At 37.9% G+C, this 12,795-nt stretch overlaps 1 protein-coding gene across 6 annotated transcripts in view; it reads right to left on the bottom strand.

The window, feature by feature from the left end:
* Positions 1-12,795, bottom strand: part of DNAH11 (dynein axonemal heavy chain 11) — a 295,116-nt gene that overhangs the window by 275,682 nt on the left and 6,639 nt on the right. For all 6 annotated transcript variants that reach the window (XR_006889759.1, XM_046669559.1, XM_046669561.1 and 3 more), the window contains exons 3-7: positions 10,056-10,252; positions 9,378-9,567; positions 8,216-8,315; positions 5,463-5,674; positions 494-727 (exon numbers count right to left, since the gene is read on the bottom strand). Coding sequence is in view for 5 of the 6 variants with exons in the window: in XM_046669559.1 (XP_046525515.1) it covers positions 494-727; positions 5,463-5,674; positions 8,216-8,315; positions 9,378-9,567; positions 10,056-10,252 (933 nt within the window). In the remaining variant the exon portion in view is untranslated. The remainder of the gene's footprint in view (positions 1-493; positions 728-5,462; positions 5,675-8,215; positions 8,316-9,377; positions 9,568-10,055; positions 10,253-12,795) is intronic.

The following is a 12,795-nucleotide window of genomic DNA, read 5'->3' as shown; positions in this document are numbered from 1 at the left end:
ACTTATATAAAGCACATATTTTCATGTTTTTTTATAAATAGTTTTAATATTTTTACACTGTATGTATTTATATGGTAAAATATAGTGTAATATTTTAGATTATCAAATGGATTTTCAGGTATGGAATCCCAACGTCAAACATATAAAGGGAAATTTAAACATATAAAGGGAAAAAGGGATTCCCTTCCAGCTTCCTGATTTACAACTGTCTTCCAGGAGCTTAGTTAGTTGTAAGTCACAGGTCACCAGTACATAAAGAGATTCACTTATGATCAGTATACTAAAAGAATCAAAAATAAATCTTAAGAAGTCAAGCTACAGCTTTTAAAACTTTCTCGATAGCAGCAGCCTTGAGAGCTCCTCACAAGAATTACTAAGAAAGGAGACCTCCCACCTCCCACTCAAATAGAATTGTTCCCTGAATCACAGAAAAAGCTACAGGATTTTTGACCCCACCTACAATATGAATAAATTACAAGTCAAAAAGGAATACCTCTATTTTCATGAAACGGTCAAGAAATTTGTCAAATCTACAAAACACCAGATGAGATTGGAAATCCCAGGGTTTCAGCTCCTTATTTCCTGGAAAATAGCTTGCCAATTCTTTTCTATAGTTGAAAAAAGAATTTTTGAAAGTCTTTAAGATGTTAATGGCCACCTGCACCTTTTCCAGAGAGTCTTCGATTTCTCCTTTCAAAAGGTCTCCAGGTGAAAGGTAAGCTATTGCCTAGGATTTAACGAAAGGAAACACGGATCAAACATATGTTTAATAGGTTTTCTTAAAAACACCTCTGTTTCAATGAATCATTTTATTTTTATTTTTTTTTTCAATGACGCCTTTTTAAATGACAATATCTAGAATTGGGTCAGCAATGCTATGAGACAGAAAGCACAAATTCTACTAATTCAGACACTTGAGCTTCAATGACATACTTGTATATGTTAGAATCAGCTACAGGAGATGCTACAGTTTCTGCATTTATACATTCTAGCAATGACTAAATTTTTGCTAAGCTTCACAGATATGACAACTATGTAATCAAAATTGGTATGGATATGTCTGCTGGCAAATATTCTGCATAACTGTTTTTTCATACAAAGAAATACTACATAAGTCAGGGGGGGAAATCTATCAGACTGTGGATTTTAAAAATATGGTCCCCTTACCTGGCACAGCATCACTTGCAAAGGTGAGAAAGAGCTGATATAGGTGAGCAGACCATTGGCAATTCTTTAGGGTTAGAAAACTTCTCTTTCGGGGGCTTAAGTGCATTATAGGACACAAAATCTAGCTGAGATGTGTCATATGAACTAGTTTTGAATAGAGGAAATAGAAATGAGAGAAGGATTAAAGGAAAAGACAGACCAGCAGATTCATATAGCCCCGACGGTCACAGTAGCATGATTTACGTTCCTTCCAGTCCTTTCCTCTCCATCTTTGTTATGAACATTCAGAATTTCCTCTTTAGGGTCCTCAAGAACCTATACATTCTAAAGGTTCTTTTGTATGCTATTTCATCCTGGTGCATCTTAACCTCATATAAATTTTAGGTTTAAATCATGTGCTTTTAATTTTATAGTTGCTTAGAAAGTTGTTGCAAATCTCAATGGAGAAGGTAATGAAAGTCATTGAGTTCAACATAGCAGACGGAAGGATTTTTTTTTCTAAATGTAGACATATTGTCCTTCTCCCATGAATGGCTAGAGTTTTACATGCAATATAGACTCTGTGCCGTAAATTAGAAAATCCTTTAGTGTCTAAAAACCCTACTGATTAGAATCTTCCAAGTTCTAGCTGTAGATTCCCAGTCTCTGCCCTTATTCCCCACTTAGACTGGATGGAAAACGACCTCTACGTGAAGGCTGCTAACACCACACACAGAACAGGGAAGAGAGCTACGAGTAATCCCTCAGCAGTGTGAGTTATAAACTAGTTTACACTTTGGTATGGGCCAGGGATTCTGTAGACCTTTATCTATACGTGCTCTTCATAATAAATGTGTCCTTTTAGGGAGCTAAAAAATCTATGGTGATGACTCCATTGCCTTCTCTGTTTCAGCAGCCCCCTGTGACCTACTTCCCTACATCTACAGTAACTTCCCTTGGGCAAGCCATCCTCACATTCATTCACCTCTTGGCTGACCCTCACAGAGATGAGACATTCACAGCAATTAACTTTCTGTTCATACAGCCCACTGTTGAATAAGGCCTCCTAAAACAAGGGTATAGTACTAAAGATCCTAGATTAGAAAACTCGGTCTCTATCCTTTTACTAGGCAGCAGGGTATACAAGGGAAAAAGCTTCAGCAGGGGCAAGAGACTGGCCTGTGATCCAATCAGGGGCCACTAACTGCTTTGGTGACACTAGCTAAGTTATCTCAGAGGATCTCAGTTGCCTTATCTGCAAAAGGAGAGAGATGAATCAAGGGTGAACCTCAAGATCCCTTTTGGCTCTTAACCTCTGCATTCTTTTCTGCTTCCTCTAGTTTCTCTGGAGCATACCCAACTATGTCAGCTCTATTTCTCATGCTCAATGGTATCAACACAAACCAACAAAAGGCCATTGGATTTAGGCTGAACTGGTCCCACTTCAGATGCCTTATAAACTAAACTACTGCTAACAAATTAATTTATCAATTAGCCAATTATTAATTAAGCAATTTATCAACTGTATTGTTAGTTTGATGAATGTCTCTCAGCTTCTTCTTCATTTCTCTTTTTCATGCACTTTTATGGACTCTTTCTTTTGCTCAATCCTGACACATCTTTTCCAAGCTCAGCCTCTCAAACTTAACCTCTTCTTCACCTAGGATCTTGTGAATGACAATATCTACAAAGGGGGGATACCAAGCCATGGGAGAGACAGGGTGGTGGGCCTAGAGTGGTAATGATGCACAATGACCAGAGAGTAGAGTCAAGTTACCAGAGAAACCTTAAAAAAAAGACCCATGACCAAAGCTCAAGTGTGCCATCATCCAAGGAAGCCAGATGGTGCCTTTTATCTGTCTGACCTAAATGACTATGGTAATAGTCACTGTTAGAAAACAAGGGAAGAGTACCACACTTGCTTCTAAACTTACAAAGTGTTTCTAACTATGACTAGAATGCCTAGAAGGACCAGGCAGATAATGAAAATGAGTGAAGCAGATCAGGAACAACCGCAAACAGTGGAACTATTTAACCCACGTAAAGGACAGCACAGAACCCATGTAAAGGGACACCTGAAGCTCTAGCAACTGCCTGTGCCAAGAGAAATGGCAGAACCAGTGAAGTGAGATCTCTGACTTTTCAGTGAAGGCTGGAATGCTGGAATTTAAATGAGAACTCCTCAATTTAAATATTGGCAATAATTTTTAATTTTAAAATATTATGCAAAATAAAAACACTGCATTGATTTACGGGACAAATGCAACTGACAGAAAGCCAGCTTGTGACCTCTGATGCATAAGACGGCAAGGGTTCAAATGTTTCATAAACACACTGAGGCATCATGGAAGCAAAGTACGTGAAAGCTACACGAGGAAACATGATTATAAAAAACACATAAACTGTGTAATCACATATATCACACAAAGCACAAATTAAGAAACAACATGGTACCACTACATACCCAATAAATCAACCCCAATTTTTTTAAATGGTAATGCTCAAAGCTGGAAAGTTATAGTAAAACTTTTTACACATTCATAATAGTGATGTAATTGATATAATCTTTCAGAAAAGAATTTGTAAATATTCAATATTGTTCAAGAGCCATGAAAAGACTGTACCCTGTGATCAACATCAGGAATTTATGTTGTCAATTATCCAAGTTAAGGAAAAAGAATTTTTGCATAAAGTTGTTTTCTGTATGTTGTTTACAACAGAGGAAGCTGGAAGCAACCTAAATATCCAGTGACAACAAAATTATCTTCCAAGAAGCTAGTAAAAAGTAAAAATTATATATATGATAAAATGCCTAAATATGTATAAGTTTTGGGAAAAGGAAAAATAAAAAATGCTGAATTTTAGGGTGCTAGAACTGCAGGACTATTTCCATTATTATAAATTTTATGCAATGAGAATATTTTACAATTATCATCAGTATACCACATATTACATTGTAATTCGCAATAAAAACTGTTATTTTAAAATATGGAACACAGCGTAATGGATAAGAACCCCATCACTTACAAGCTGGGTGACCTCTGGGAAAGCTATTTATCTTCTCTGGACTTCCGGGTGTTTGTTACCATAAAATGGATCTACTATGTATGTCAACGTTGCTATGAAGATTAAAACTGAGAATTTATAAAGGGCTTAGAAGAGTTCTTAGCAAATAATAGGCACTATACGGTATTTGTTAAATAAATATACAAAATAAAATTAGACATCGAACAACTTGTGGAGGGCAGGTGGAGTTTAGCTCTTCAGGGAACCAACGTCTGAAAGTTGGCTCATTGCTGATTTTTGATTCCTAACATGTTGGGGCAGATTTACTACCAAGTCCACTTGGAGAATCAAGGAAATCAGGTCAACAGGACCCCTGAACAGAAGCCAGGAATAGTAACCAAGGAAGACAAGAAGCTACATTATTTCCTCGGGAGCTTGGCAAACTCTGATCATTGACACAGACCAGGGGCCAGGGTAATACGTTTACAGGCTTATAGGTAACCTGGACTTCTTACAAGCCACCTGCAACAATGAACGACTCGCTTTGGGGTTTATACATTAACAGGGCTTTGCAGTGAAACAGTTTTGATCACAAAATGAGATGAGGATCCTTCAAAAGGGGTTTGGGAGAAGTGAGGGGGTCTCCCAAACTGCCATAGGGGCTGTACTAGGTGGTCATGGTCCTTCACAGGGAGACGCAAGCCACACTGGATTACGTGCCCTCCAAGCATCTTTCAATCCTCAGATTATGTAATATTCTGATGTTATGGACACAAGAAGAATGAAAGTTCACACAGAAAGGATAAAGAAGTAGTCCAATTTTTTTTTAACATTTTTCAAGTTTACAGTAGAGAATTATAAACAAGAGATTTTTAAAAATCAACAATGAATCAGAATTCTTTCAGTACAATTCTTCTACTGTTTTTTGAGGATGATTTTCTTTTAGCCGGCTTCTCTTAACTTACTTTACTTTCCAGCCAGTGTTCCTGTGGAAACCAAAGGGAAAGCTACAAAGTACTACGTGTATCTGTCTTTTATTAGAAGCTATCTAGAATCTCTTTGAAGAAAAGTAGGATATTAAACAAACAAAATATAGTAACAACCTGTCCTGTGAATGTATCTGACTCATTTCCAGAGCTCCTGTGCCACTTAGGATAAAAAGTCACCTGGCCTTTGTTACCACAGAAGTTCTTTGTGAAAAAAGAGAAAAACGCTGTTCCGACTGTATCCTGGAATTATTTTTCATTGACCTAATAAAACGTACCACACGGCAATGATTCTCATTGTTTCTGTTTTTCAATGTTACATACCTGGTCGATGAAGAGATTACAAAACTCTTGCAACAAAACTATAACTCGAGCAGGAGTATTATAAAACTTGGAATGACTCCAGATCAGACAGATGGTATGAAATAACGGGGCGATTAACACCCGGGTCTGAGGGAATTCCGTCTCCTGGAGACGCTGTATGTGTGTCCTCAGGGGTCTCAGGTAAAGATCCACGTCTCGGGCTTCGCGGAGAGCTGAAGGGAAAGGAAAGCACCATGAATGTGAGGCAGTCTCTCTCTTCTAAATTCACTTTACAAGTTCAAGACAGCAATGCAAAACAACATGGCTGTACTTAAATGTTGCCCTCTTTTTATATCACTTATCTCACAACTGTGACAGGTTTGGATGGCTTTACTCACTGTGTGTCGTGACAACCATTCAAGGCAGGCCCGGTGCAGCTACTCTCAGCGCAAGTAAATCGTGCCTGAAGACTCGGTGAGAAAATACCCTGAGAGTCTGAAGAAATTTACTCAACCCTGTGGAAACTGTGGGGATAAAACATCTCTGCAAAGTTGCCCCTTAATGGTTACGATTCATCGCTAGAATGTTAATTCCTCCCAGGGACTTGGAACTAGCACAATTTAATCATTTATTGTCTCACTCCAGCATCCTATGAGACTAACTCGTGCAAGGACTGGGAAATTTTCTATTATATTATTAATCAAAATATAACTACTAAAATTGCTAAGCATGGGTGATGAAAATATTTTGGAACTAGACAGAGCTGATGGTTGTACATTGTCAATGTACTAAACGTTACTGAATTGTACACTTTAAAAAGTTTTTTTGTGTGACTTTTACCTCAATAAAAAAAAATTAAGATAAAAGCAATATTATTTTAAAAGGCCATATATATGAAGAAAAAATTAAATATTTAACTATTATTAATTGCTGCTTACTCCAAATTTTCTCTTGATTAAAACTGGTCCTTTTAATGTGCCCTAAATGGATCTCCATCAGACTCCATTTTGCTCCTGAGGCTACAAATATCTTTGACTAACGAAGAACAGGCTTTATTTATGAAGGTAGGGCGAGTAAAGTAAATTCCTATTTTCTGGTGTTATCCCAAAAGACTCCTGTCAGGAGAAAAAAAACCGCCAAACTTTGTTTTCGGCCGCCAGTCAGATATACACCCGCCCAAGTCTCTCTACTTGACAGGTAACTGATTATCTAACCACTTAACAGTAAAGACCTGGGAAGAAAGAGAGGGCCCAGGAACCAGTCTCTCCCCGGACGCACTCAAATTTTGAAATGAGTGCAGTTTTATCAGTGTTAATTTCAAAATTAAACAACTGCATCTAACAGGCTAGAGCCCTGAAAATGTGAGGCACATCTGACGACTTCACAGGGCCTCTGGCGTGTCTGTGAGAGGGGCCTGCTATCTCTAAGCGACAATGGCTTTTGGGCCACTCCTCCCACTGAAAAGTGTTTTTTCTAATCTCCAGACCACATGCTCAAAAGGCTCTCAAGACCCTTGGGATCTGTCCATGTAGAAATTTTATCCATAGAAAATGTTCATCTTATACCAACACTGAAGAAAATCGAGCAGCTCCTATTCATCGAGGGCATACTTCATGTGCGCCTAGTACCTTGTAGAGTGCATATTATATCTTCAATCCAGCGGTTCTCAAACAGGGGAGGTTTTGCCCCCAGGGGTCATTGGGCAATGTCTGCAGTCATTCTGGGATGGGGGAGTGGGCAGAGGCCAGGGATGCTGCTAAACATCCTAGAATGCACAGGACGGCCCCCTACGACAACGGATGATCCTGCCCAAAATGTCAAAGGTGATCAGGTTGAGAAATACTGCTCTAAACCTCTCGACAATTCTGCAAGGACAATGTGAGTATCTCAATTTGGCCAATGAAAACCAGAGGCTCAGCAAATTTAAGACGTACTGAGTGGAGCTGGACAGGAATCCAGAACTGACAGAATTCAGGGAGAAAATCCTAAAGAGGTATCCAAATATTTTCAAAGTGGATGTTAAGTATTTCCTAACCTTCTAATTGTTGCATAGAAAAAAACTGTCATTTTCTAATGTTAGAAGCAGAAAAAAAAAAAGCTATTTGTCAATATTATCTTAAAACTCTATCATTTAAAACTTCAGTATCATGTACATCCCTATTTCCTTAAACACGCCTAAAGAAACTTGAACAGAAATCCAGAAACTAGGGAGAGTTGTTACTCTGGGAAGAGGAGAAGGAGAGGCAGGAGATTTTTCACTGAATATCTTTTTATAATTTCTGGTTTTTAACAATATGCATGCATTACTTGCTCAAAATTCAAACAAACCCTCCTCTCTGTGTGTTCAATCTTCACCAAAACTTCAGTGATGGCTGAGTGCTTCTGAGCTAAATAAGTGATGCACGCCAAGCATATGCAGAGATTCTACTGGTACAAAACTGGACTAATTGTAGCCCATCTATTGATTAACATCTCTATGCTGGGCTTCCACTTACTCTCCACTAAATACCAAAAGCCTTCCCCTCCACACACACATTCACATTACAACTCAATCTGGAGCCGCTGTGGTAGGTACATACTACATACATATCCTGAACACAGTTCAATATAGCTGGAGAATGAAGGACAGACATTTAAGGTGAATTTCTCACTAGAAGAGCTAAGTGCGATCATTTCAGTAGCATGCCGATGGCGGAAGGGTAGATGAGGCTGAGCAGTCAGGTAGGGGCCGGAGCAGGAGGCACACTAACGCCTGGCCAAGGAAAAAGGCTCACCATTTTTCACAGCCATGAAAATGTCCTTCAGGGTTGGAAAATAGCTGCTTTGTTTAGTTTTCAGGATCTCCACCATTTTCAGGACAATGGGAGCCCGAAGCTAAATTGAAATAAAAATGTAATAAATATAAGCTAGATTAATGACTAAATAAATGCATTCTGCAATAAAATATTTAAATTATATTCCACCCATGCACAATACAGACAGTATTTAACAGTCAAAAACCTATCTGAAAATAATTTTTAAAGCAACATTTTTATGTGGTGTATATACACACACACACACACCCACACACATGACGAAATACTACTCAGCCATAAAAAAAGACAAAATTGTCCCATTCGCAACAACATGGATGGACCTTGAGGGCATTATGTGAAGCAAAATAAGCCAGACAGAAAGAGACAAACACCATATGATTTCACTCAAAAAGGGTGAAGGGGAGCACGTATATGGCGACGGACAAATAATAACGTACAACGGAAATTTCACAATCTTGTAAGCTATTATGACTTCAATAAAAAATAAGAACATAAAAAAATAACATTTTTTCTTTAGGCTTGTATTTTATTTTACATTTACAGCATTCTTTATAAATGTTGTAAAAGTCTGCCTGTTTACATATTACTATACATATACTAAATTTTACATATAAATTTCTTGCTCTATTTCAGAAACTCTCTAAGTGACATGTGAACAGGTGAATGGATGTCTTAGTTTCTAGAACACTAAACCAAGTAACTTGTCAGGCAAGCACCCAGCAGAGGAACCAAAGCGAGCTCTTCCAAAGCTGCAGCTCTCCACTGGGCAAGAGCCTGCTCCTTCCCCAATCAATTGAATCGACTAGATTAATTAAATCTTACAATTTTCAACGTTTCCCCGGGGAATTATTCTTTTTCTGTACCACAAAGTGTTTCCAATTATCTCAAATGCTGTCAAAATATTCTTTTGACAAAGGCAAAATTACGTTTAATCCCCCTTAATTTTAAAAGTGCATACCATACAGCACTTTAGGATAAGAAAAGAGAGCAGACTATTAAATCATTCGAAGACAGTCTGTTAAACCTTTAAAGTTATTGGAAATCATTGCCCTGGAGACCAAATTCTACAACTGACTTTGCTAATTCGATTTACAAGTAATTTCTAGGACTATCTACTTACTTGATCATAAACGCATGCCAGATTCTCTCTCCTCAGCATCCAGAAATCCAGTTCAGCTTGAGGATTCAACGGAAGACCATTCAGCAAAGGCTGTGCTGAATCTTTTTCTACAACTTCTTGGATTTGATGTGACCATTTAATAACCACTGATTCAAGTGCATGGAGTACTGTCCTTTCACTTGGCTCTAGCCTACAAACATTGAAAAATGATCAATCAAATAACTCAAAAACAAACATTTCATCCAACTAACGATGGGACTTGGATTCTAACAGGTATTTTATGTTTCCAAAGACTAGTTTTCTAAATATAAATACTTCAAAATCAGATCCATCATCTTTATGGCCTCAAGTTGAGTTGCGACGTTGTTATTTTGTCACTGGCATGTCTCTAACATTAGAAAAACATTGCTAAAGAATTATCATATCTTCAAAACCATTTTACCAAAAAAGTATTGTTGACATCATGGCAATTGTTACAACTAGCTTTTTGTCCAGGCTGCTTTTAAAAAGTGTACTTTGAAAGGAAATAAAATACAGCGTGTTTCTGCACAGTATTTTAAAAATATGGTGTAGTTATAATAATTCTCTACTTTGCTAACAGTTTGCTAGGGGTGTGATATTAAATGGGTATGCTGGCTCCCCATTTTAATATCCTGTATATACCATATCATTACGTACTTGGTCTCTGAATATTTCGGATTCAGGTCAATTTTTCCTGCAATAGTGGGAATTGGTAGAAGAGTTCTTCTCGACATTTTTCCCCTAAAAACATGCATTTTGTTTTTCATGACTTCTATATGACGTTCCATGTCTTGTGAAATAAAACAGGGCCAGGATTTATGGTTGTTCTTATTGGAAAGAATTGGCACTAAAATCTAGAGAGAGAAACATTTTTAAAAAGCAGTTAAATTAATTTACAGACAATGTGCTCCTTCAAGGATTTTCTTGTCACACAAAATCGGCAACAAAACCACTGAATTCCGTGAACATCTTCCTATGATATTAAATCTACAAAGAGGGGACAAAGTCCCTGATCCATTTAGATTTAATCAATTAGACATAAATCCTTTCAAAGTGGAAATACTATACTGCTTGTTCATTCATTTACCCATTTATCAAACATTTGTGGAGCTTCCCAATAACTCAAACACTGCATGAAATATGCAAAATCATGTCAAGTAAGTTAAACTTTTCTTAATGCAAACTGAGCACGTGGGCAAATATATTAACAAAAAAAATCTTTTTGAGTCGCATGGAGGCAAGAGCAAATTATCCTTCTCAAGCCCTGGGTGGTAACCCAGTGGATTAACGTTTGATAGTCAGAAAAATGTTGGGGCTGGCCCAGTGGCATAGTGGTTAAGTTCGCACCCTCCACTTTAGAGACCCAGGTTTCGCAGGTTGCAATCCCAGGCGCAGACCTATGCACTGCTCATCAAGCTATGCTGTGGTGGCATCAAACGTACAAAATAGAAGACTGCCATAGATGTTAGCTCATGGGGAGGGAGGGAGGGAGGAAGGAAGATGTTTATTAAATCATACAGACCTTTTCAGAACTCCTTCTACCATTAAATTAGGAACATCAATGAAACCATATATGTGAAAACCCTCAAAAATTATTTTTTGTATTCCCAGAGTCCAGCACATGTTAAGTAATTAATAAGAGTTTGCTGAGTTAATGAAGTTGATTTCTTCTTGCGTTCCCACTCTTTTCCAATACCTAATTTTAAACATTTTTCATTTTGCTGATAAATCTATCTAGTTTATCAGTATTACACTATAAAATTAGCTAAAATGCTCAGAAAATAGTTATTCTATCTTTTTAAAATTTATTTTGACAATATAATCTTCTAGTTAACTAAAAACCAACTGAAAATTCACTTTCGTTTTCTAATGGTATTGAAACAAATCTGTCCAAATTGTATTATTATTATATTGTCCTGCTTCACACTCGCTACATGTTGAACTAGGAATACAGAGATTAATAAGAAAATGTCTGCCTTCAATGAGCTCAGTGGGTTAGGTCCCTCGATGTACGAACTGCCATGGTTAGAGGCCTGTTCAAAATGTAACGTGGAAACAGGAGAAATATCCCTCTCTAGGAGGGAGGGATGTTAGGGAAGACTTGCCAGGAAAGTTGCTACTTGGTTTAAGTCTTTAAGACGAAAGGGCAAGGCAGGCATTCCAGAAAACTGAACACTGACATATAAAATCACTGAGGGCTCCAGGAGTATGATGCTTCTGGGAACCTGCCAGTCTGGCCTGCCCAGAGCTAGACCAGCATCCCTCAGATGAATGGCTGCAGCAAAGGCAGGAGCGGTCCATGAGAGCTTTGGAGACCAGACTGAAGAGTTTAGGCTCATTGAGCTGAACATGGATTGACCCACTGGAAAACTGCTTCATAGATTAAACCCCTAAAAGTCAGGGGCAAGGAATATCCTGGTTATTCAACGTTTCTAATTTACTGGCTACTGTTTCAAACTTTCACTTTATTCACTATTCCGTGATGAGGCCCAATTCTTTTCAAATTCAATATTTGTGTCACAAGCTGTAGACAAAACTGTTAGGAAATTCTAAGCCACATGCTTTGCAGAGCAATTAAGCAAACGGCCGGCGTATCTCTACAAACATCATTTAAAACAATAGACCTAGGACGTGCTTTCTAACCACAATAAGTTCTGTTATCAACAAGCTATATCCAAAGTAATTAATTTTGAGTTTTGTTTTAGTTGGGATTTTTTTGTCTAGTTTTTGTGATTTAGAAGAAAAATCCCAAACTTTCTCTATGAATCAAAATCATTTGGACATGTTTACTAAGGAGATATCTAACTACAGATAAAAGAGCTATAATGCCTTTGCTGTGGTTCTCCTTATCTACCTTCTTTTTTATCCTTTTTTCAACTGGGGAGTTTCTTCTTACAATTCTTTTAAATCAGTAGAGACTATTACCCGAGAAACACTTTCGAAATCCAGGAGCCTGGGCCTCTCCCAGACTTCTTAAATTGGAAAGTCCCAGGATAGGGCTCAGACACTGACTACAAGAACCAAATGATACTTCATTCTGGCTTGGTAAGCATTCACAATTACCGGGTCTTTCAAGATTTGGGTCAACATAATAGATAATTAAAGTCATAACTGCCTGACATTTTAAATACTTTTGCTAAGTATAATTATATAATAGTTTCTTCTTTTTTTTTTTAAAGATTGGCACCTGAGCTAACAACTGTTGCCAATCTTCCTTTTCTTTTCACTCCCTGCTTTTTTTTCTCCCCAAATCCCCCCAGTACATAGTTGTATATTTTAGTTGTGGGTCCTTCTAGTTGTGGCGTGTGGGACGCCGCCTCAACATGGCCTAATGAGCAGTGCCATGTCTGCGCCCAGGATCCGAAACCTGGGCTGCCGAAGTGGAGCGCATGGACTT

The sequence above is a fragment of the Equus quagga genome, chromosome 8, assembly GCF_021613505.1.
Source record: "Equus quagga isolate Etosha38 chromosome 8, UCLA_HA_Equagga_1.0, whole genome shotgun sequence".
NCBI lineage: Eukaryota > Metazoa > Chordata > Mammalia > Perissodactyla > Equidae > Equus > Equus quagga.
Note: the sequence above shows the minus strand (reverse complement) of the source record. Positions and strands in the feature narration are given on the sequence as shown.